This window comes from Xiphophorus hellerii, chromosome 19, assembly GCF_003331165.1.
Source record: "Xiphophorus hellerii strain 12219 chromosome 19, Xiphophorus_hellerii-4.1, whole genome shotgun sequence".
Classification (NCBI taxonomy): domain Eukaryota; kingdom Metazoa; phylum Chordata; class Actinopteri; order Cyprinodontiformes; family Poeciliidae; genus Xiphophorus; species Xiphophorus hellerii.
In genome coordinates this window covers 28745215-28767031 of record NC_045690.1, presented here as the reverse complement: position 1 = coordinate 28767031, position 21817 = coordinate 28745215, and the positions used below count along the sequence as shown (strand labels likewise).

The window sequence follows — 21817 nt, the reverse complement described above, 5'->3', positions numbered from 1 at the left end:
GCATCCCCTGTCTTATGCCCTGCTCCCCTCGTCCTACACCCTCCTTTAGTTAATGCTGGCATTTTTCAACCAGCATCCCCTGTCTTATGCCCTGCTCCCCTCATCCTTCACCCTCCTTTAGTTAATGCTGGCGTTTTTTAACCAGCATCCCCTGTCTTATGCCCTGCTCCCCTCATCCTACACCCCTCTTTAGTTAATGCTGGCGTTTTTCAACCAGCATCCCCTGTCTTATGCCCTGCTCCCCTCATCCTACAACCCTCTTTAGTTAATGCTGGCGTTTTTTAAACCAGCATCCCCTCTTCTAAGCCCTGCTTCTATCCCTTCATTCTCACCCCACGCATTCCCCGCCGGCTTTCCTATCATCATGCCCTGCCGTGTCCTCTGCCAACTATCGCCAGCCCACGTCCATCCCACTAGTCCCGCAGCATTTCCAGCCGGCTCATCCTCCAGCATCCCTATGCCCTGCGTTCTGCTACTCCATGCCCCGTTGTGTCCTCAGCCGGCCGTCACCTCCCAACATCCCTTCCTCCCTTGTCCTGCCGTATCCCCAGCCGGCTCTCACACCACGTCCCTATGCCCTGTGTTTTGTGTATTCTACCGCCTCTTACCCTGCAGCATTCCCAGCTGGTCTTCACTTCCCGTCCTACTCTCCCTCTCCTTTAACTGTCATGTCACGTCCTTTACGTTATTAACTCGGTAGCCAAAGTCAGCGCAACTTCTTTCCCCCTTTTACTTTCTGCCTTATATTCACGGCCTCGGCCCCGGCCTCGGCCTCTTTTTGGGGGATGACGTTCCTAACAGCATCGGGGATGCTCATCTGAAGCCTATCGCTAACGCTGCGATAACCGTTATCCCCAGCCGGGGCCCGAGCGCCAAAGACTTTAAATTCTGTTTGTCAATAAACTCTTCTAATTGTCTTCTCATCTCCGTCTGAGTCTCTCCAGATTGAAATGAAGCCTAGGCGCAAATTCAAACTGGAAGACTCTTTTATCCCCACCGGGACCCGTTAATTGAAGCGACCTGCCCACAATCGTCGACCTATCAACGCCGGACCAAGCCACGTCACGTCCAATCACCGACCAAGTCCCAGCTGATAAGGACCTTCATCCATGGTGTCCTTCGCTCTCCAGCCGAGCTCAACCCACCACCACCCCTTCTCCTCCATTCGCCCGGTCCTGAGGCCCGCACCCTTCTTCAACCTCCACCACCAGTGCCGGGCCCCGGGGGATGACGTTCCTAACAGCATCGGGGATGCTCATCTGAAGCCTATCGCTAACGCTGCGATAACCGTTATCCCCAGCCGGGGCCCGAGCGCCAAAGACTTTAAATTCTGTTTGTCAATAAACTCTTCTAATTGTCTTCTCATCTCCGTCTGAGTCTCTCCAGATTGAAATATCAAATGAACAAATTTTGCAAGATCCCCAAGAAATTAATGCAGCCTTTAAGAACTACTATGAAGAATTGTATAAAGCACAAATAAGCATAAAATTAGAAAACATAAATAATTAAAAAAAAATTTTAAATATACCTAAATTCTCAGAGGAAGACAAGGACAACTTGAATCTAGAAATTACGAAAGAAGAGTTAGGGCTAGCCATTGACAATATGAAATCAGGGAAAAGAGCAGGACCAGACGGCCTTCCAATAGATTTATATAAGACCTTTAAAGACAAACTTTTGACCCCATTATTAGACATGTTTAAAGAAATTTTCCATTTTAATTATTTCCCTCTCTCAATGAATGCTGCCATGATTATTCTTTTGCCAAAGCCAGGCAGATCTCCAAATAAATGTGAGAACTTTAGGCCGACTAGTTTATTAAATTCTGATCTGAAAATAATCTTCAAGCTGCTAGCATGACATTTACAAAAGGTCTTATCACATACAATTGACCGAGATCAAAACAGATTTATTTTGGGGAGGCAAGCCTTTCATAACGTGAGGCGAGTATTAAACATAATTCATTATAATAAAGGTACCTCAGACTCTGCTCTTTTATCATTAAATGCTGAAAAGGTGTTCGATTGGGTTCACTGGGAATATCTTTTTCAGGTTATGGAAAAATTTGACTGTGGAAACAATTTTGTAAAATGGGTTAAAATATTATACAATAATCCCTCAGCTGAAATAATAACTAACAGAAATATACAGTATCTAAGCCAATAAAGATCAAATGAGGCTGCAGACAGGGCTGCCCATTGTAGCCTTTACTGTTCACTCTGGCAATAGAGCCTTTTGCTATTGCGATTCGCTCACACCCTCATCTCACTGGAATCACTGTTGGACCTACAGAACACAGGATTTCCTTGTTCGCAGACGATGTGATCTTATTCATATCAAAATTAAGTCGATCAATACAAACTATTTTGGAAATAATTAAATTATTTAGTGAGATATCTGGATACAAAATCAAATCTTCAATTCTGTTATTTGACAGAATTAGCCCAACTTCAGATCTATTACAGTTTAAGATAGTTACTGAATTTGAATATTTAGGGGTACACATCTCTTCAGATCTTGAACAGGTAGCTGTGACCAATTACAGACTCATACTAAATGAGTTAGATAATTCATTTGAAAGATGGATGCCACTACCAATATCTATGATTGGAAGAATAAATATAATAAAAATGACTATATTACCAAAGTTACTCTGTATATTTTAGAATGTTGCTCTTCCGCCTCCTCATGAATTCTTTTCACAAATAAAGAAGATGTTACGTTTCTTATGGAACAACAGGAAGTCCAGACTCTATTTGTCTTTACTGTACCTCTCTTATGACTGTGGAGGCTTGAAGTGCCCAAATTTTCACTTATGCTGTGCAGTTGAGGTCTATGATGTTTTATTACAGTAATCATTCTCCACATTGGACTGACATGGAGACTCAGGATTTAAAATTGATCCCTTCATATTTATATTATAAATATTATATTTGAATATTTATATTATATATACCCCCGCCCCACCACTCGATACTTATGACGCACACCCCCCGGTCCGCAGCAAAATTGCGAAGGGCTGACCGGTCCGCGCGACTAAAAAGGTTGGGGACCACTGCCTTATATGAAAGTAGGCTGACAGGAAAGGGGGAAGGAGAAGGGAGAAGACATGTGGCAAATATTGGCGGGTCTAGGAATCAAACCCGCCACGGCCGCGTCGAGGACTCAAGGCCTCCAAACGTGGGTTGTGCTATCCCCTAACCCACCACAGCACGCCCACCTTAGAAACATAATTAAATCAGAGTGACAATAATAACTAGAAACAATAAATAGCATAACTAGAAACACGGCTGATCGAATTGAAAAAAAGAATTAAGGAACATAAATTAGCAAAACCAACCCAAAACAACAACCCAAAATATATAATACCCTCAAAGAATTTCTTAAAATAGCTACATTTGAGAAGCTTTGCTATGTTGTTGAATGGTCAAAAATGCAGCAGGCATGGAATGTTGACTAGTGATGAAATGATGAAACAAACTTGCATAAAAATCCAAACGGGATAAAGGAACATAACCATAAAATCTGGGCGGAAGATGACGACAGAGAGCAGATAGGAAGAATTACAGAAGCATATGAGAGGATCAGGTGAGTAAAAGAAAGGCAAAATACTGGGGAGGTTGAATGAAGAACAAAAGACCAAGGCTGATGAGCTAAATGACTGTAGATTTGAGTGGAGGGAACAGGAGGAAGACTGAGGAGAGAGACAGGACAGGAGTTGGCACAGGCGCTGAGGAAGAGTACACAAGGAAACCCTAAAGAAACAAAATTAAACTACAGTAGAGTGACAGTGAATAACCCTAAAAAATAAACAATTAGAAACACTAAGAAGAATCAGACAGATCTAACCAAAATAAGAAAGTAACACAAATAATAATATAACCAGAAGGAAATCTAACTACCAAAACAACTCAACAATCTGGGATTCTAATAAAAAACTCTGTATTCTGAGCAGTCAGGGTCAAAGTCTGAAACTACCTGCAAGAGTTCACATTGAACTCTTGCACTCTAAAAGGGGCAGGTTTCTTTATTATATAATCTATTTGTAAGTAATTCAAAAGAACCATCACATATCTTAGAAGCCTGGAAGAGTGGTCAGAAACACATAGTTTAGCTCAAACACAAACCAAAACACATTTGAAAACTACTACAATACAAATGGCTAACAAGATGGTATAGTACCTCAGCCAGATTGCACCATTTTAACTCTAATATCCTTTACACATATTTTAAATGCAAGCATTAGAAATGATCTTTATTCCACTGAATGTGAGAATACTCTAAAAAAACTAGCTGTTTAGAATAAAGTGTTATAATTGTTTGCAGTGGTGGAGAAAGTACTCAAAAAATGTACTTAAGTAAAAGTACAAATACACAGGCAAAAATGTACTCAAGTAAAAGTCAAAGTACCACATTAACATTTTACTTAAGTAAAAGTAAAAAAGTACTGGCTTTTAAAAATACTTAAGTATTAAAAGTAAAAGTACTTGCTGAATACATAACCTAATCGCTAATATCATTAAGTGTGCCGATAGTATTTAATTTGAATACATCATAAATGTGCCATTTTAATAAACAATGTCACAGATTAAACATGTTCTTATTGTGTTTATTCTCTGTAAGAGTTTAGACTTAGATATGTGATTCTATGCATCATAATTTCAGGGATGGAAACATCTTATTTCCTGTCCTAACGTAGCATGAACTTCATTAGTGACATTTATTTAGAAAGAAATCCAACTGAAAGGGGATGGAACGAAGGTGTGGGGGGGAAGACATGCAATCGAGGAGCCACGTAGCAGAGTTGCAGTCAAGACCACTGAACACGAGACCAAGACCAGCGCCCTGCGCTACATGACACAATAAAATGAAGTGCACCTATCAAAATTGGTTCTCAGATTGATCTGAAAGATCCACATTTCCATAAAAACACCTAGATATAAATACTTAGAGCTGAAATATATTTAACCAGTATCAATTACAACTCATTTCATTCTGTTTTGCTTTCATCGCTGTGCTACAATCCGCAGAGGTCGCCTGCCATCTCTATAAAAATAACGCCCTGGGCGGTTGCCCATATTGCCCATGTCAGAAACCACAACTGTCTGCACCATTAAACCATGAAACATAGCAATTAACTGTAATTGCAACAACACTATGAACACTGTCCAACGGCGCAACAAGCAGAAGGAGCACCATGACTGTTCTCATCCTCCCTCCCACTGCATGTTTGCCACCATGACAGGAGACAAAATCAACCAATGAGCATGCTCTGTGTTCATACGTTCAACTTTTACTTATTCGGCAATTAAATAAATGTGTGTGTGTGTGTGTGTGTGTATATATATATATATATATATATATATATATATATATATATATATATATGTATATATATATATATATATAGCTATATATAGCTATTGCAGTGTATACAAGAACAAAGAATGGCTCTCAGTGAGGCTTCAGTCCCATCAACCTTAGTAAAGATCCGTCCAGAAGAATCGGATCGTTCCTGAATCCACACAATAATTCAGCGCATGAGTGACAACTTTTTTTCATCGCAGATGCAACATGTGTCTCAGTACAGCTAGCTTTGCTAGCATCACGTCCACAGATCTTACCTTTCTTTAAGCTTTCCTTCCAAGTGACGCTAAAAGTTGGACAAAGTCCCACCGTCTGTGAAAGCGAAGCGCTGCTGGTTTTACATGTCGTCATATCTTATGATTTATGCAGCTATTATCGATTAGTTAGACATCTTCTCAGCTCAGAGGAAACCACTGCGCATGTCTGGAGCTCCGTGCTAGTAAAGGGGGAGGCGATGGGTGACAACAGACACTAAGTCACGTTATTGCTTGGATTTTACGGCGCCACCTTAAAGTCCCTGAACTTCATATTTTAACGGACAAAAAGAGAGCAGTGCGACTTGGATGTAACGAGTAACGCGACACTTTTGTAGAAATGTAGTGAAGTAGAAAGTACAGATACTTACTGTAAAATGTAGTGGAGTAAAAGTAGAAAGTACCCATTATTAAATCTACTTAAGTAAAGTACAGATACATGAAAATTGTACTTAAGTACAGTAACGAAGTACTTGTACTTCGTTACTTCCCACCACTGATTGTTTGTCAATTAATTGGAGAAGAGGTGCCACTTAACCCAAAAATATGTTTATTGCATATACACTGCTCAAAAAAATAAAGGGAACACTTAAACAACACAATATAACTCCAAGTAAATCAAACTTCTGTGAAATCAAACTGTCCACTTAGGAAGCAACACTGATTGACAATCAATTTCACCTGCTGTTGTGCAAATGGAATAGACAACAGGTGGAAATTATTGGCAATTAGCAAGACACACTCAATAAAGGAGTGGTTCTGCAGTTGGGACCACAGACCACTTCTCAGTACCTATGCTGTCTGGCTGATGTTTTGGTCAGTTTTGAATGTTGGTGGTGCTTTCAACTCGTGGTAGCATGAGACGGACTCCACAACCCACACAAGTGGCTCAGGTAGTGCAGCACATTCAGGATGGCACATCAATGCGAGCTGTGGCAAGAAGGTTTGCTGTGTCTGTCAGCGTAGTGTCCAGAGGCTGGAGGCGCTACCAGGAGACAGGTCAGTACACCAGGAAACGTGGAGGAGGCCGTAGGAGGGCAACAACCCAGCAGCAGGACCGCTACCTCCGCCTTTGTGCAAGAAGGAACAGGAGGAGCACTGCCAGAGCCCTGCAAAATGACCTCCAGCAGGCCACAAATGTGCATGTGTCTGCACAAACGGTTAGAAACCGACTCCATGAGGATGGTATGAGGGCCCGACGTCCACAGATGGGGGTTGTGCTCACAGCCCAACACCGTGCAGGACGCTTGGCATTTGCCAGAGAACACCAGGATTGGCAAATTCGCCACTGGCGCCTTGTGCTCTTCACAGATGAAAGCAGGTTCACACTGAGCACATGTGACAGACATGACAGAGTCTGGAGACGCCGTGGAGAGCGGTCTGCTGCCTGCAACATCCTTCAGCATGACCGGTTTGGCAGTGGGTCAGTAGTGGTGTGGGGTGGCATTTCTTTGGAGGGCCGCACAGCCCTCCATGTGCTCACCAGAGGTAGCCTGACTGCCATTAGGTACCGAGATGAGATCCTCAGACCCCTTGTGAGACCATATGCTGGTGCGGTTGGCCCTGGGTTCCTCCTAATGCAGGACAATGCTAGACCTTATGTGGCTGGAGTGTGTCAGCAGTTCCTGCAAGATGAAGGCATTGAAGCTATGGACTGGCCAGCCCGTTCCCCAGACCTGAATCCAATTGAGCACATCTGGGACATCATGTCTCGCTCCATCCACCAACGTCACGTTGCACCACAGACTGTCCAGGAGTTGGCGGATGCTTTAGTCCAGGTCTGGGAGGAGATCCCTCAGGAGACCATCCGCCACCTCATCAGGAGCATGCCCAGGCGTTGTAGGGAGGTCATACAGGCACGTGGAGGCCACACACAATACTGATCCTCATTTTGACTTGTTTTAAGGACATTACATTAAAGTTGGATCAGCGTGTAGTGTTATTTCACTTTAATTTTGTGTGTGGCTCCAAATCCAGGCCTCCATTGGTTAATAAATTTGATTTCCATTGATGATTTTTGTGTGATTTTGTTGTCAGCACATTCAACTTTGTACAGAACAAAGTATTCAATGAGAATATTTCTTTCATTCAGATCTAGGATGTGTTATTTGAGTGTTCCCTTTATTTTTTTGAGCAGTGTATATTTGAGACAATTCAACCCATCTAAAAGCACAGGGCCTCTAGAAAATGTTTCTGGAGGCTACATGGTGTCTACTCCATTTGTGGAAAACTGAAACAATATGTACCATGTCACAATGGAATGTGTTTGTATTTGACATTGGAGAAGACAGGTTACACAACAAAATACAGGTAGACAAATTTTGGAAGATCTGGAGTATCTGCAGCAATGTTGAAATAAATGGCTGTAGGAATGATGGTGTATGAAAAATTAACTGCCCCCAACCTTCTTCCCTTGCTTCTTTTTATTATCATTTTTATTTATTTATTTGACTATAATTATAATTACTATTAATTATTCTATTGATTTATTATTATTATTATTATTATTATTATTGTTGTTGTTATTATTATTAATTTATTTTTATTATTTGTAGTTTAATGAATAGATGTGTTACTTTATGATATCCATGTGGGGTGCCAGAAATTATCATCAACTGTTCCCTGAAATTTTTTGTTTATTTATTTTGATTTTGATTTTTAGTTAAGTCTGTTTCTGTATGTGCCTTTATGTATGTGTATAATGAACAAAACATTTCAATCAATGTTTGGGAAACAACTAAGAAATCAGTTTTCACTTTGACCAAATTTTGTTTGTAAATATCTGTAAAAAAAAAATAAGAGCCACTGTTTCTTGATTATAATTGATTCTAAGATCAATAAAAATGTTAGACATTCAGGGATTTTTATAGGCACTGTATGATGCTCAGTTATCTGAAGTCTTAAGAATATTTTGACGAAAATGTTTGTTTAAATGTAAACATTACATTTATTCAGAACTAGATAGGCCTTTTTCGGTTTGAGTGCTTACAGTAGACATCCACTCGTATGGAGCGTATTGCTGGGAATCCCAGTCCATTCTCAGCCTTGCAGTAGTAGCGCCCTCCCTGGTGGCGACTGATGTTCTCAATTTTTAGAGTTCCACCTTCCAACGGCAACTTTCCTTGACTATCCGAGCCACCACCTGCTGTCTTAGTCCAACGCATCTGCAGAACAAAGCAGAGTGATCATGCACACACACACACACACATATACATATGACAGCTTTGGGAAAACTGAAGAGACCGCTTAAAATGATTAGTTTCTCTGATTTTACTTTTTATAGGTATATGTTTGAGTAAAATTAACATTGTTATTCTATGAACTACTGACAAAATTCCAACATTTTGTATTTATTTGTATAAAATGAGAAACGTTCAAAATAACAAAAAAAATGCAGTGCTTTCAGATATCAAATAATGCAAAGAAAACAAATGCATATTCATTTAGAATATCTACACTGCCTGGCCAAAAAAAAAGTCGCCACCTGGATTTAACTAAGCAAATAGGTACAAGCCTCCTATTGGATAAGTACTGCATAGGCGATTATCTTTCAGCTGGCAACAAGTTATTTAACCCCAGCTGATGCAATGAGTAACTCCTCATTTCTTAAACAACCATGGCAAAAGACATCCTGTGGTCGTGGAAAAGACGTTAGTCTGTTTAAGAAGGGTCAAATCATTGGCATGCATCAAGCAGAGAAAAGATCTAAGGAGATTGCAGAAACTACTAGAATTGGGTTAAGAACTCTCCAACGCATCATTAAAAACTGGAAGGATGGTGGGGAACCATCGTCTTCCAGGAAGAAATGTGGTTGGAAAAAAATCCTGAATGATCGTGATCGGCGATTACTTAAACGTTTGGTCAAATCAAATCGAAGAAAAACAACAGCAGAACTCAGGAGTATGTTTAATTGTGAACGCAAAAGCATTTCCACATGCACAATGCGAAGGGAACTCAAGGGGTTGGGATTGAACAGCTGTGTAGCCGTAAGAAAACCTCTAATCAGTAAGGCTAACCAGAAAAAAAGGCTTCAGTTTGCTAGGGAGCATAAAGATTGGACTCTGGAGGAATGGAAGAGGGTCATGTGGTCTGATGAGTCCAGATTTACCCTGTTCCAGAGTGATGGGCGCATCAGGGTAAGAAGAGAGGCAGGTGAAGTGATGCACCCATCATGCCTAGTGCCTACTGTACAAGCCTGTGGGGGCAGTGCTATGATCTGGGGTTGCTGCAGTTGGTCAGGTCTAGGTTCAGCAACACTGTGTGCCCAAAGAATGAGGTCAGCTGACTACCTGAATATACTGAATGACCAGGTTATTCCATCAATGGATTTTGTCTTCCCAAATGGAACGGGCATATTCCAAGATGACAATGCCAGGATTCATCAGGCTCACATTGTGAAAGAGTGGTTCAGGGAGCATGAGACATCTTTTTCACACATGGATTGGCCACCACAGAGTCCAGACCTTAACCCCATTGAGAATCTTTGGGATGTGCTGGAGAAGGCTTTGCGCAGTGGTCAGACTCTCCCATCATCAATACAAGATCTTGGTGAAAGATTAATGCAACACTGGATGGAAATAAATCTTGTGACACTGCAGAAGCTTATTGAAACAATGCCACAGCGAATGCGGGCTGTAATCAAAGCTAAAGGCGCTCCAACAAAATATTAGAGAGTGTGACCATTTTTTGGTGGCGACTTTTTTTTTGGCCAGGCAGTGTATATAGTATATATAAACTTGAATATATAATTAATCAAGTTTATTTGTACAGCAAATTTCAGCACAATGCAGTTCGAAATGCTTTACACCATTTTTTCACAAAATTAAAGTGTGGTGTCTTCACACTTTAATTTTGTGAAGACAAAATTAAAGTCATAGAACACACAGTCAAAAATTGAAGCCTTATATTAATGTTTCATTTATAATATATATATTTGTGTTTGTGATATGTGTGTCGGTGTGTGTGGGCACATGCTGGGGTGTGTGTGCATATGTTACACATTTCCATAGAATTTTCTATATACATTTAACATATATTGAACATACATGTAACCTTACATATATTATCAATACATTTTTCCATATAAATCATAATACTTTATGGTGGTTATTTAATAAATATATTTTGGGACATATATATTTACTACATAAATTCTAGAGATAGGTTAATTGGTTTCTCTAAATTCTCCCTAGGTGTGAGTGTGTGTGTGCATGGTTGTTTGTCCTGTTTCTGTGTTGCCCTGTGACAGACTGGCGATCTGTCCAGGGTGACCCCGCCTCTCGCCCGGAACATTAGCTGGAGATAGGCACCAGCACCTCCCGACCCCGCTAAGGACAAGGGTGTAAGAAAATGGATGAATGGATAAATACTAGAGATAGTGCACAGCATCGGCTATTACAGCTAAAAATTGGTGATCAGGCCCGAAATCTTTGTCTAGAGATGAACTCAGACTTAAACCTTCAGAGTCATATAAAAACAAAGTCAGCCTTCTATCACCTGAAGAACATTTCCATTGTTAAAGGACTAATGTCCTTTAACAAACTCTAGAGGAGGGGTCACCAACCTTGTTGAGACTGGGAGCTACTTGATGGGTACAGAGTAACACGAAGGGCTACTAGTTTGATACAGACATAAATGTTCTTGGCTCAACCTTTAGAACAATAATACATATGGTCAGAACCGCACACGGTAAAAAGCTCAGCCAGGATCCAAACGACCACAGAGAGAGATATAGGCACCCTTCTGTCAAATTTTAATCGGAGTTTGATTGATGAGTGATTAATCATTAATTGATTTTAATTTCCAGTCACATGATGCCCCTCCCCCCATCCTGTCACCCCCCAACCCCATCCGATATTCCTTCCCCTTCTGACCTCTGTGTTTTAAAAATAATACAATTAAAGAATGAATAAACATTATGAGTTTTAATAGTAATACAATAAGTGTTAAATAATTGAGAATAATTTTGGAAAACAAATTTTCAGTACAACCGAAAACATCAGCTCACAGACCTCAACCTTCTGGATGTGCTGTGGTCACCATGCTTATTGATTATCAGCTCACAGACCTCAACCGTCTGGATGGGTTTTGGTCACCATGCTTATTGATTATCAGCTATCAGCTCTCAGGATTTGCAGCACTCCATCTGTGTGCCAGTGGCACATGTGACCACTTGTGAGCAAATTAAAACACAGTACAATTAGAGCACAAAAAACAATAAGTGATCATCAGTATCAAGATTAATACATAGAATGTCACCTTTCCTAGATAAGTTTAGATTTATCCATGCCATCTGTGTATGTGTGTATGTGTGCATGCGTGCGGGGTGTGTGTCGGCGTGTGTGGGTGTGTGCGTCCAGGCGCAATAGTAAACACATACCTCTAAAGAAAACCTACAGTTTAACTGTTTTACTGTATTATTTATGGTAGTACGACTAGTCAGTGCTAACTATAAGTTTGTGATTTCCTTCATCACTTAAATTTTAAACTCTTATAGATTTTTTTTTCTGTAACACTTGCTAGTGTGATACATGTCAGTAAAAGTTCCTCATCTGTACATGTACTTCTTAAGAACATGTGACAGACAGTAAAGAGGCCTATGTGAGGCTACTAAAATTTAACTTTTATCTTTCCGCAGTTAAAGAATTTGTCCAGACTTTTCCAGAATTTGGCCTGGCATCATTGTGAAGGATTTCGTTCAGTTTTTTTTTTTTCTTGCTGTTGAATCAACACTGATCTTCCCACTGCTTCATGCTTTCTCCAAAATAGTAAATCATGGTTTAAATACATTTGAAACTCTTTTTTTCTGTAACACTTGCTAGTGTGAAACATGTTAGTAAAAGTTCCTCATCTGTAAATTTGTTTCTGAAGAATATCTGACAGGGACAAAACAGGCCACGGTGAGGATACTTATATGTATCTTTCAGCTTTCCCTACAGTTGAAATTTTTTCATTACTAAAACTTTTAAATGATCAATGTGAACCATCAGTCTGTATTAAAATAGTTAATGTAATTCATATTATTTATTTAGATTTGATGTTTTAATGTGTGCCCTTGGATTTCTATTGATTTGTTGAATGTGTAAATATTTATCAAACTGAATGGCCATTCAGTTTTATATAGTTTTTTTTTCTCTTGGTGTTTGTTGCACAAATTCAAATATATGTTGGCTATCAACCAACAATTTAATCAGTGAATTTGTGTTTTTTTCTTAAATACTCCCTCTCACCGAGACTTACTTACATCTTCTGACAACTAGCCCCACTTATAATAACATTGACTAAGTTTGCTATTGGTACACTTTACCTAAAAATAAAAATTAAACATACTCACAACACAACCATGCTCCAAGAGTTGCTCACAACATGGTGAATTGTTTTGTTACCTTTAAAATGATCTGCAGCTTTTGTTCCTTGGTCCTAATGATGCTGTTCACTAATGTTCTCTAACAGACAGTACAACACCTCTTGTAATTGATAAGCTTATAAATGATCAATGCGAAGCATCAGTATGCGCTAAAGAAGATCATATCAGTCAGATTAAGTAAAATATCATTATACTCAAAGCAATCAAAATTATATTTCTCTGAAAGGTAATTTCTCCTTTTCAGGGAACTTAGACTGTATGAAAGGAATCAGTGAAATATACTATGAAATATTTAATTTGCAGAATCCCGATAATAAAACTTCAATTATGAATTGAATGATTACATTGCATCTAGACACAAAAGAATCAACCGTTAATTTGTAATCATACTATGTAAATCTGAACAAACAAGAAACTTGACTACCTCAAGGGATTTCTCACATTGGAGAATAAACCGTCTGACTTTCTTTAGCCGACTAAATTTAACCTTACCAAAGTTTTGCCTTGGAGCAAACAGGTACCGAGTTTGAAGCGTGGATCAGATGCCTTCAGCCATCTGCTAAAGCTAGACTCCGGCCTTCCTCACTGTAAAATAAAACATTAGACTTAAAAAAGTTCAAGTGAACATCACTTAATTATCATCGACTTGTTATTTGTACTCATCTTAAGCAAGTGGCAGGAACATTTGGATATTAAAAAAAAAAAAAAATGCTTTATAAGTTAATCTATTTAAGTTGAGTCCATGCAACAACTAAGATAAAATAAAAAGTGAACTATTGGAAAGTAGTGAGGATTTTGGGTGGTAAAAGTTGAACATTTTAACATGCCCAGACACTACGCCATTTCTGCTCAAGCAAACCAAAAGGTTTTGAACAGAACAACCATGTCAAATGATGAGACCATGTATCTTTAATCTATGTAGCAAATATACTGCTCAAAAAAATAAAGGGAACACTTTAAGTGTTAAACACCTGTTTAAGTGTTCCCTTTATTTTTTTGAGCAGTGTATATTGCTGCTGCTGTAAGCAGAAAATAAAAGAAGTTTTACGGAGAATAATATTTTGGATGAGTTTAAGAATATTGTTTGCCAAAATCACACGGTGTAACTACACTTGTCTTTTATATGTTGCAGTAATTGAATCTTTTTGAGGCAATTGGTTTGCATAAATTAAAGTAAATATGACCTATTTTCCTGCTCCACATACTTAGTTAGCAATTTGCCAGTTAGCTTTCCAGTCTGAACTTCTGGGCAATGTCTTGATAGAGTCAAATCTTCTATCCTGTATCTCCTGAACTCTGATATTCTACTATATGCACTCTGTGAATGTTTTGCTTGCTGGTCTTCAGCATGCTCTGAATGGAGTATCTGGTTTCTCTTACTTTAACCCGCCCAACTTGCACGTGATTCCCTTTTGATTCCTCCCAGTGAGGCGGTGCTTCACAAAGCAAACCGTTTGTCAAACTGTTGATCTGCCTCATGGCTGTTTTAGAAGATATGGTGACAGAGTTTTAGACAGTACTAGCCAGCTCATGCAGCTTGTTTTTACTAGATGGCAGTCCTAAAAGTACATATCTTTAAAATATGAATAAATACGTACAATTCCATAATTATTCGATCCAACGGTTATAGAAGTTTTGTAATAATGCAATTCAGGGATTTTACATTTTCTGGACTAAAGGAGGATTTCAGTTCAACACCTGTGGTTTCTTAATGTAAGTGTTTCTGCTACTGGACAAGAAACAGGGTTAAAAGAGGATTTAGAAAGCAAAATACAAAGATGATAGTTGTTTTTACCGAGAGCAAGGCTGTGACTAGTTATCAGGACAGAATGAGACCTGTAAAACTGTTGGGTCCATATGACCAAGGAGGGAACCAGTCATCTGCTCCAACAATCTTTAGGAAATATTTTTGGACACAGCCATCTGCAGGAGCAAGATGAAGCAAGAACATCACAACATCAGATGTATTTTTTCATCCTTATATCAGTGATTTAAAGCTATTTTTAATTTTGTGTCATCTTAAAGATGGAAAGAGTCAATTATTTTTTCACCCATGGAAAAGTGTAATGTGTTTATTATGAGTAGGATTAACCAAGCTGAAGGAAAACGAAGAAAAGGGAGAAATAAATATTCATTGATACAGAACCGAATCAGCAAATATGAATTTATGAAACTATTGAAACCTTCAAGAATTTTATGTTGTGTAAGATATTCAAGAAATTAATATTGAATCTGCGCTCATGAATTTCTTTATTTGGTTGTTATCTGTAAAATACGTTTACCTTTTGTTTTGTTGAACACCAGACATCTCATCTCTTTCCCACAGTTTTTTTTCACTTAGTTCCACTACTGCTGTGGATTTTATAGTCAATGTTTAAAGCCAGCACAGAGTCTGAAGCGATGGAGGAAATTTACGTCAATATGGAACCTGTTGGACAAACTGCATCTAATCACACAGGTAAGAACGAAGTTACAGAGAAATCTAGTGTGTATTTAATTCAATTTTGCTAAGGTTGAGGTTTTTGTTAAGGTTGGAGCAGCTCCAAAGAGAGGCTCTGCCTCCGTGCGGCTGTATGTTTGGGAATCCTGAATGTCTTACTTTTGGCTGAACTCATCGCCCTCAGTGTACACAGTGAGTCTTGTTCTAGTCATCTTAAAGATGTAAAAAGAGTAGATTTTATGTTTCTGTTATAAATAAAACAAAAAGTAATTGTTCCCCTTCTAAAATCAAACTGATCAAATAGCAGGGGTTTAAAACAGAATAAAGCTTAGTCACTCAAATTTTTGCAGAGAGGTCATACATTACACTAAGGCAAAACATTACACATGAGTCTGATTCATTTTCAGCAATGGTTGCATTTGCAGCCATTTAGGTTAGCGTGTCTTTAATACCTTTTCTTTTTCAAACTATTTACCCAACGATTCATTGTTCAGTGTTACCTCAGTTTAAATTTTACAGGCATAACCAAAATCATGAAACTATTTTATAAGTCTTAAGTGAAAACACAATGCCACTTCCTTTTGCAAACATGTGTGTTAATTTTTTTTTTTTTCCAGCTCATTACATGACAGCAGATTTTTCTGATATCAGCAACATTCTGACCGAGCAGAACAGCAACAGCAAGTTTCCCTCCATGAATGCTAACTTCACTGAAACGGCTCCACGAGCTGAAGACACTTTAAGGTTGGTCAAAACTTTAAAAAATTTGGATCTCGTTAAAAATTGAATTCTACTCTGAATTGTAGAGTATAACTAATAACTTTCCTTTTTGGTCTAAATCAGTGATTCTTAACCTTTTTTGAGGTACCGAACCCACCAGTTTGGGAAGACAAAATCCATTGATGGAATAACCTGGTCATTCAGTATATTCAGGTAGTCAGCTGACCTCATTCTTTGGGCACATAATGTTGCTGAACCTAGACCTGACCAACTGCAGCAACCCCAGATCATAGCACTGCCCCCACAGGCTTGTACAGTAGGCACTAGGCATGATGGGTGCATCACTTCACCTGCCTCTCTTCTTACCCTGATGCGCCCATCACTCTGGAACAGGGTACATCTGGAGAAATTGGCAACTGGCAACTGGCAAATTGCTAACTAAGTATGTGGAGCAGGAAAATAGGTCATATTTACTTTAATTTATGCAAACCAATTGCCTCAAAAAGATTCAATTACTGCAACATATAAAAGACAAGTGTAGTTACACCGTGTGATTTTGGCAAACAATATTCTTAAACTCATCCAAAATATTATTCTCCGTAAAACTTCTTTTATTTTCTGCTTACAGCAGCAGCAATATACACTGCTCAAAAAAATAAAGGGAACACTTAAACAGGTGTTTAACACTTAAAGTGTTCCCTTTATTTTTTTGAGCAGTATATTTGCTACATAGATTAAAGATACATGGTCTCATCATTTGACATGGTTGTTCTGTTCAAAACCTTTTGGTTTGCTTGAGCAGAAATGGCGTAGTGTCTGGGCATGTTAAAATGTTCAACTTTTACCACCCAAAATCCTCACTACTTTCCAATAGTTCACTTTTTATTTTATCTTAGTTGTTGCATGGACTCAACTTAAATAGATTAACTTATAAAGCATTTTTTTTTTTTTTTAATATCCAAATGTTCCTGCCACTTGCTTAAGATGAGTACAAATAACAAGTCGATGATAATTAAGTGATGTTCACTTGAACTTTTTTAAGTCTAATGTTTTATTTTACAGTGAGGAAGGCCGGAGTCTAGCTTTAGCAGATGGCTGAAGGCATCTGATCCACGCTTCAAACTCGGTACCTGTTTGCTCCAAGGCAAAACTTTGGTAAGGTTAAATTTAGTCGGCTAAAGAAAGTCAGACGGTTTATTCTCCAATGTGAGAAATCCCTTGAGGTAGTCAAGTTTCTTGTTTGTTCAGATTTACATAGTATGATTACAAATTAACGGTTGATTCTTTTGTGTCTAGATGCAATGTAATCATTCAATTCATAATTGAAGTTTTATTATCGGGATTCTGCAAATTAAATATTTCATAGTATATTTCACTGATTCCTTTCATACAGTCTAAGTTCCCTGAAAAGGAGAAATTACCTTTCAGAGAAATATAATTTTGATTGCTTTGAGTATAATGATATTTTACTTAATCTGACTGATATGATCTTCTTTAGCGCATACTGATGCTTCGCATTGATCATTTATAAGCTTATCAATTACAAGAGGTGTTGTACTGTCTGTTAGAGAACATTAGTGAACAGCATCATTAGGACCAAGGAACAAAAGCTGCAGATCATTTTAAAGGTAACAAAACAATTCACCATGTTGTGAGCAACTCTTGGAGCATGGTTGTGTTGTGAGTATGTTTAATTTTTATTTTTAGGTAAAGTGTACCAATAGCAAACTTAGTCAATGTTATTATAAGTGGGGCTAGTTGTCAGAAGATGTAAGTAAGTCTCGGTGAGAGGGAGTATTTAAGAAAAAAACACAAATTCACTGATTAAATTGTTGGTTGATAGCCAACATATATTTGAATTTGTGCAACAAACACCAAGAGAAAAAAAAACTATATAAAACTGAATGGCCATTCAGTTTGATAAATATTTACACATTCAACAAATCAATAGAAATCCAAGGGCACACATTAAAACATCAAATCTAAATAAATAATATGAATTACATTAACTATTTTAATACAGACTGATGGTTCACATTGATCATTTAAAAGTTTTAGTAATGAAAAAATTTCAACTGTAGGGAAAGCTGAAAGATACATATAAGTATCCTCACCGTGGCCTGTTTTGTCCCTGTCAGATATTCTTCAGAAACAAATTTACAGATGAGGAACTTTTACTAACATGTTTCACACTAGCAAGTGTTACAGAAAAAAAGAGTTTCAAATGTATTTAAACCATGATTTACTATTTTGGAGAAAGCATGAAGCAGTGGGAAGATCAGTGTTGATTCAACAGCAAGAAAAAAAAAAAACTGAACGAAATCCTTCACAATGATGCCAGGCCAAATTCTGGAAAAGTCTGGACAAATTCTTTAACTGCGGAAAGATAAAAGTTAAATTTTAGTAGCCTCACATAGGCCTCTTTACTGTCTGTCACATGTTCTTAAGAAGTACATGTACAGATGAGGAACTTTTACTGACATGTATCACACTAGCAAGTGTTACAGAAAAAAAAATCTATAAGAGTTTAAAATTTAAGTGATGAAGGAAATCACAAACTTATAGTTAGCACTGACTAGTCGTACTACCATAAATAATACAGTAAAACAGTTAAACTGTAGGTTTTCTTTAGAGGTATGTGTTTACTATTGCGCCTGGACGCACACACCCACACACGCCGACACACACCCCGCACGCATGCACCCATACACACATACACAGATGGCATGGATAAATCTAAACTTATCTAGGAAAGGTGACATTCTATGTATTAATCTTGATACTGATGATCACTTATTGTTTTTTGTGCTCTAATTGTACTGTGTTTTAATTTGCTCACAAGTGGTCACATGTGCCACTGGCACACAGATGGAGTGCTGCAAATCCTGAGAGCTGATAGCTGATAATCAATAAGCATGGTGACCAAAACCCATCCAGACGGTTGAGGTCTGTGAGCTGATAATCAATAAGCATGGTGACCACAGCACATCCAGAAGGTTGAGGTCTGTGAGCTGATGTTTTCGGTTGTACTGAAAACAGTACAATCAATGTTTTGGAAAACATTTGTTTTCCAAAATTATTCTCAATTATTTAACACTTATTGTATTACTATTAAAACTCATAATGTTTATTCATTCTTTAATTGTATTATTTTTAAAACACAGAGGTCAGAAGGGGAAGGAATATCGGATGGGGTTGGGGGGTGACAGGATGGGGGGAGGGGCATCATGTGACTGGAAATTAAAATCAATTAATGATTAATCACTCATCAATCAAACTCCGATTAAAATTTGACAGAAGGGTGCCTATATCTCTCTCTGACCATTCTTAGAACTACAGGAGGTTCAAACTGCTCATTAATTTTTAGCTCACAGAAAAAGCCTAAAGCCGCCAAATAAACAAAAGCAAACTGACCAATAAAATTTAGGCTTTGGCGTGCCCTTTGACCCCCAGAGCGCACACAGATGTGCACTATGTACAAGATCTGTTCACACAAAATTGAATTTTTTTCCCCCACAATTTTGTTAATAGTAAAGAGGGTTAAATAATACAAATTTCTGAAATTATTTTTTTCATTTTTCACTTAAAGGAAAGTCTTAAGGTACAGAGTGGGAACAGTCAAACAGCTGCAGGCACTGCTGCCCTCCTAATATCCTAATAATATCCTGCAAGCATCTCTGCATAATTCTGAACTTTAACCCTAGAAAAGAGTTTTATACATAAAGCAATTTATTTTAAACGTCATTATAGTTTACTTTTTTTTTATTTCAAAAAATAAACAAATATTACTTCAAGGTAAAAACATTTAATTAAATTTTTTCTTGGCAGTGCTCCCTAATGACAATGGCTATTTTTAGCTCCACTGGTGACTGACAATGTCCCCTCGGGCGACTGAGTGCCCGTGTTGGTGACCCCTGATCTAGAGAAACTCATCCATGTGTTTATCCTTAGTTGCTTTGATTACGGCAACAGTATCTTTATAGATCTGCCTAAAATAAATCCTCCAGCTGCAGCTGATGCAGAACACTGCTGCTGGCTTTCTGACTAAAACTATAAAGATAGAGCACATCACCCAGTTCTAAAGACCTTCCACTGGCTCCCTGTCTCAGACAATAGACTATAAAATTGTCATGAAGTGGTGTACTGTAGATAGCGGTGAGGGAAACGCAGCAGATCCAGGTTGCAGTGAAAATGATGGTTTTAATGGTGAAATAATAGTGCAAATGAATCCAAAAACGGTCCACAATCCAGGCAGCACAGCTAAGCAGAAGCCAGGGCTCAATACTTGTAACACTGGACATACGAAGGACAGAATAGACAGCACACGACTAAACATACAACGACAAGGACCCGACAGAGACGCAGAGACACAGGTGGCATTAAATACACAAGAGGTAATCAGGGAAAGAGACACACCTGGGAACAATCAAAGGGAGACAGGACAACACAGAGACTCAGACACAGAAAACTCGAAATAAAAACACAGATCTTGACAAAATACTGTTCCTAGTTTATAAATCACTGAACAACTTAACCTACAATACATTAAAGATCTGCTGCTGTTGTATCAACCTTCCAGACCCCTCAGGTTTCTGGTTCTGGTTCTGGTTCTGGTCTGCTCTGCATCCCCAGAACCAGAACCAAACGTGGAGAAACAGCATTCAGCTTCTATGCATCACAAATCTGGAAAAAACTTCCAGAAAATTGTAAAACAGCTGAAAACACAGAGTTTATTTAAATCAAGGATAAAAATTCACTTATTCATAAATGTTTTTTAAACTTTATAAACTGAACAATATATTATAGTCAAATGGAACATAGGGGCCCCTCGTGCTGCTAAAAACATCAGCACCTCTAACAACTTCTGTGTTGGATTTAATCTGGGAGAGGGGGAGTAGTTTTACTGGCCAACATAAAAAGCAATCAGTTATAATTACAGTTTATTAATTTGTATTTGTGAACAAACAGAGCTCATACTCAAAGATTAAACTCATAGCATCAGATTGTTTCTGTGGTAACAAAACAACCTAACTAGTGCTTCATTTGTTGCCTTTAGTTTTAGTTAACTTAAAGCAACATTTACATCAAGAACATAATTACCTGTGGTCGAGGATGTCCAGTGACAAGACACTGGAGTTCCAGAGTTTCTCCCTCTCGGATGATGTAAACCCTCTCGCTATATTGCTCTTCCTCCACATTACAGGCCTGACCTGCATGGACAATCCGCACTGTAGGGGATGCTGTGAAACGCAAAACAAATAGAGTAGCAGGTTAAACATGAACATCTTATTTTAAAAATCTGTTACATGTTTTATTACTATCTGTATAATTCAGTATGTTCTGCTTCAACAGATTGTTTCAATCTGACTTCTATAGTCATGAGTCTTTGAAGACAATTAGACAATGACAAGTAGGGGTGGAATGGTACATGTATTCATGCCAAAATATTCAGTACCACCCATTGGTTCAGTACACAGACATACCAAACAAAATTCAGCTGGGTTCTTTTAAACCTGATCACATGCAGAAGATTTATGTGATTCACTGAGAGTGCAACGTAATGTTTTGTAGGGCATTCCAAAATAGAGTCCCCTAAAACAGTGGTCCCCAACCACCGGGCCGCGGACTGGTACCGGTCCGCGAACCAATTGGTACCAGGCTGAGGAAGAA

General features: G+C 38.4%; 1 protein-coding gene across 6 annotated transcripts in view; it reads right to left on the bottom strand.

The window, feature by feature from the left end:
• LOC116708569 (MAM domain-containing glycosylphosphatidylinositol anchor protein 2-like) overlaps positions 1–21817 on the bottom strand; it is a 239582-nt gene that overhangs the window by 203500 nt on the left and 14265 nt on the right. For 5 of the 6 annotated variants that reach the window (XR_004336709.1, XM_032546441.1, XM_032546443.1 and 2 more), the window contains exons 2-3: positions 21248–21387; positions 8611–8785 (exon numbers count right to left, since the gene is read on the bottom strand). Coding sequence is in view for 5 of the 6 variants with exons in the window: in XM_032546441.1 (XP_032402332.1) it covers positions 8611–8785; positions 21248–21387 (315 nt within the window). In the remaining variant the exon portion in view is untranslated. Of the gene's footprint in view, positions 1–8610; positions 8786–21247; positions 21388–21817 lie in introns of those variants that run through there. The other variant, XM_032546445.1, reaches the window with a different exon arrangement.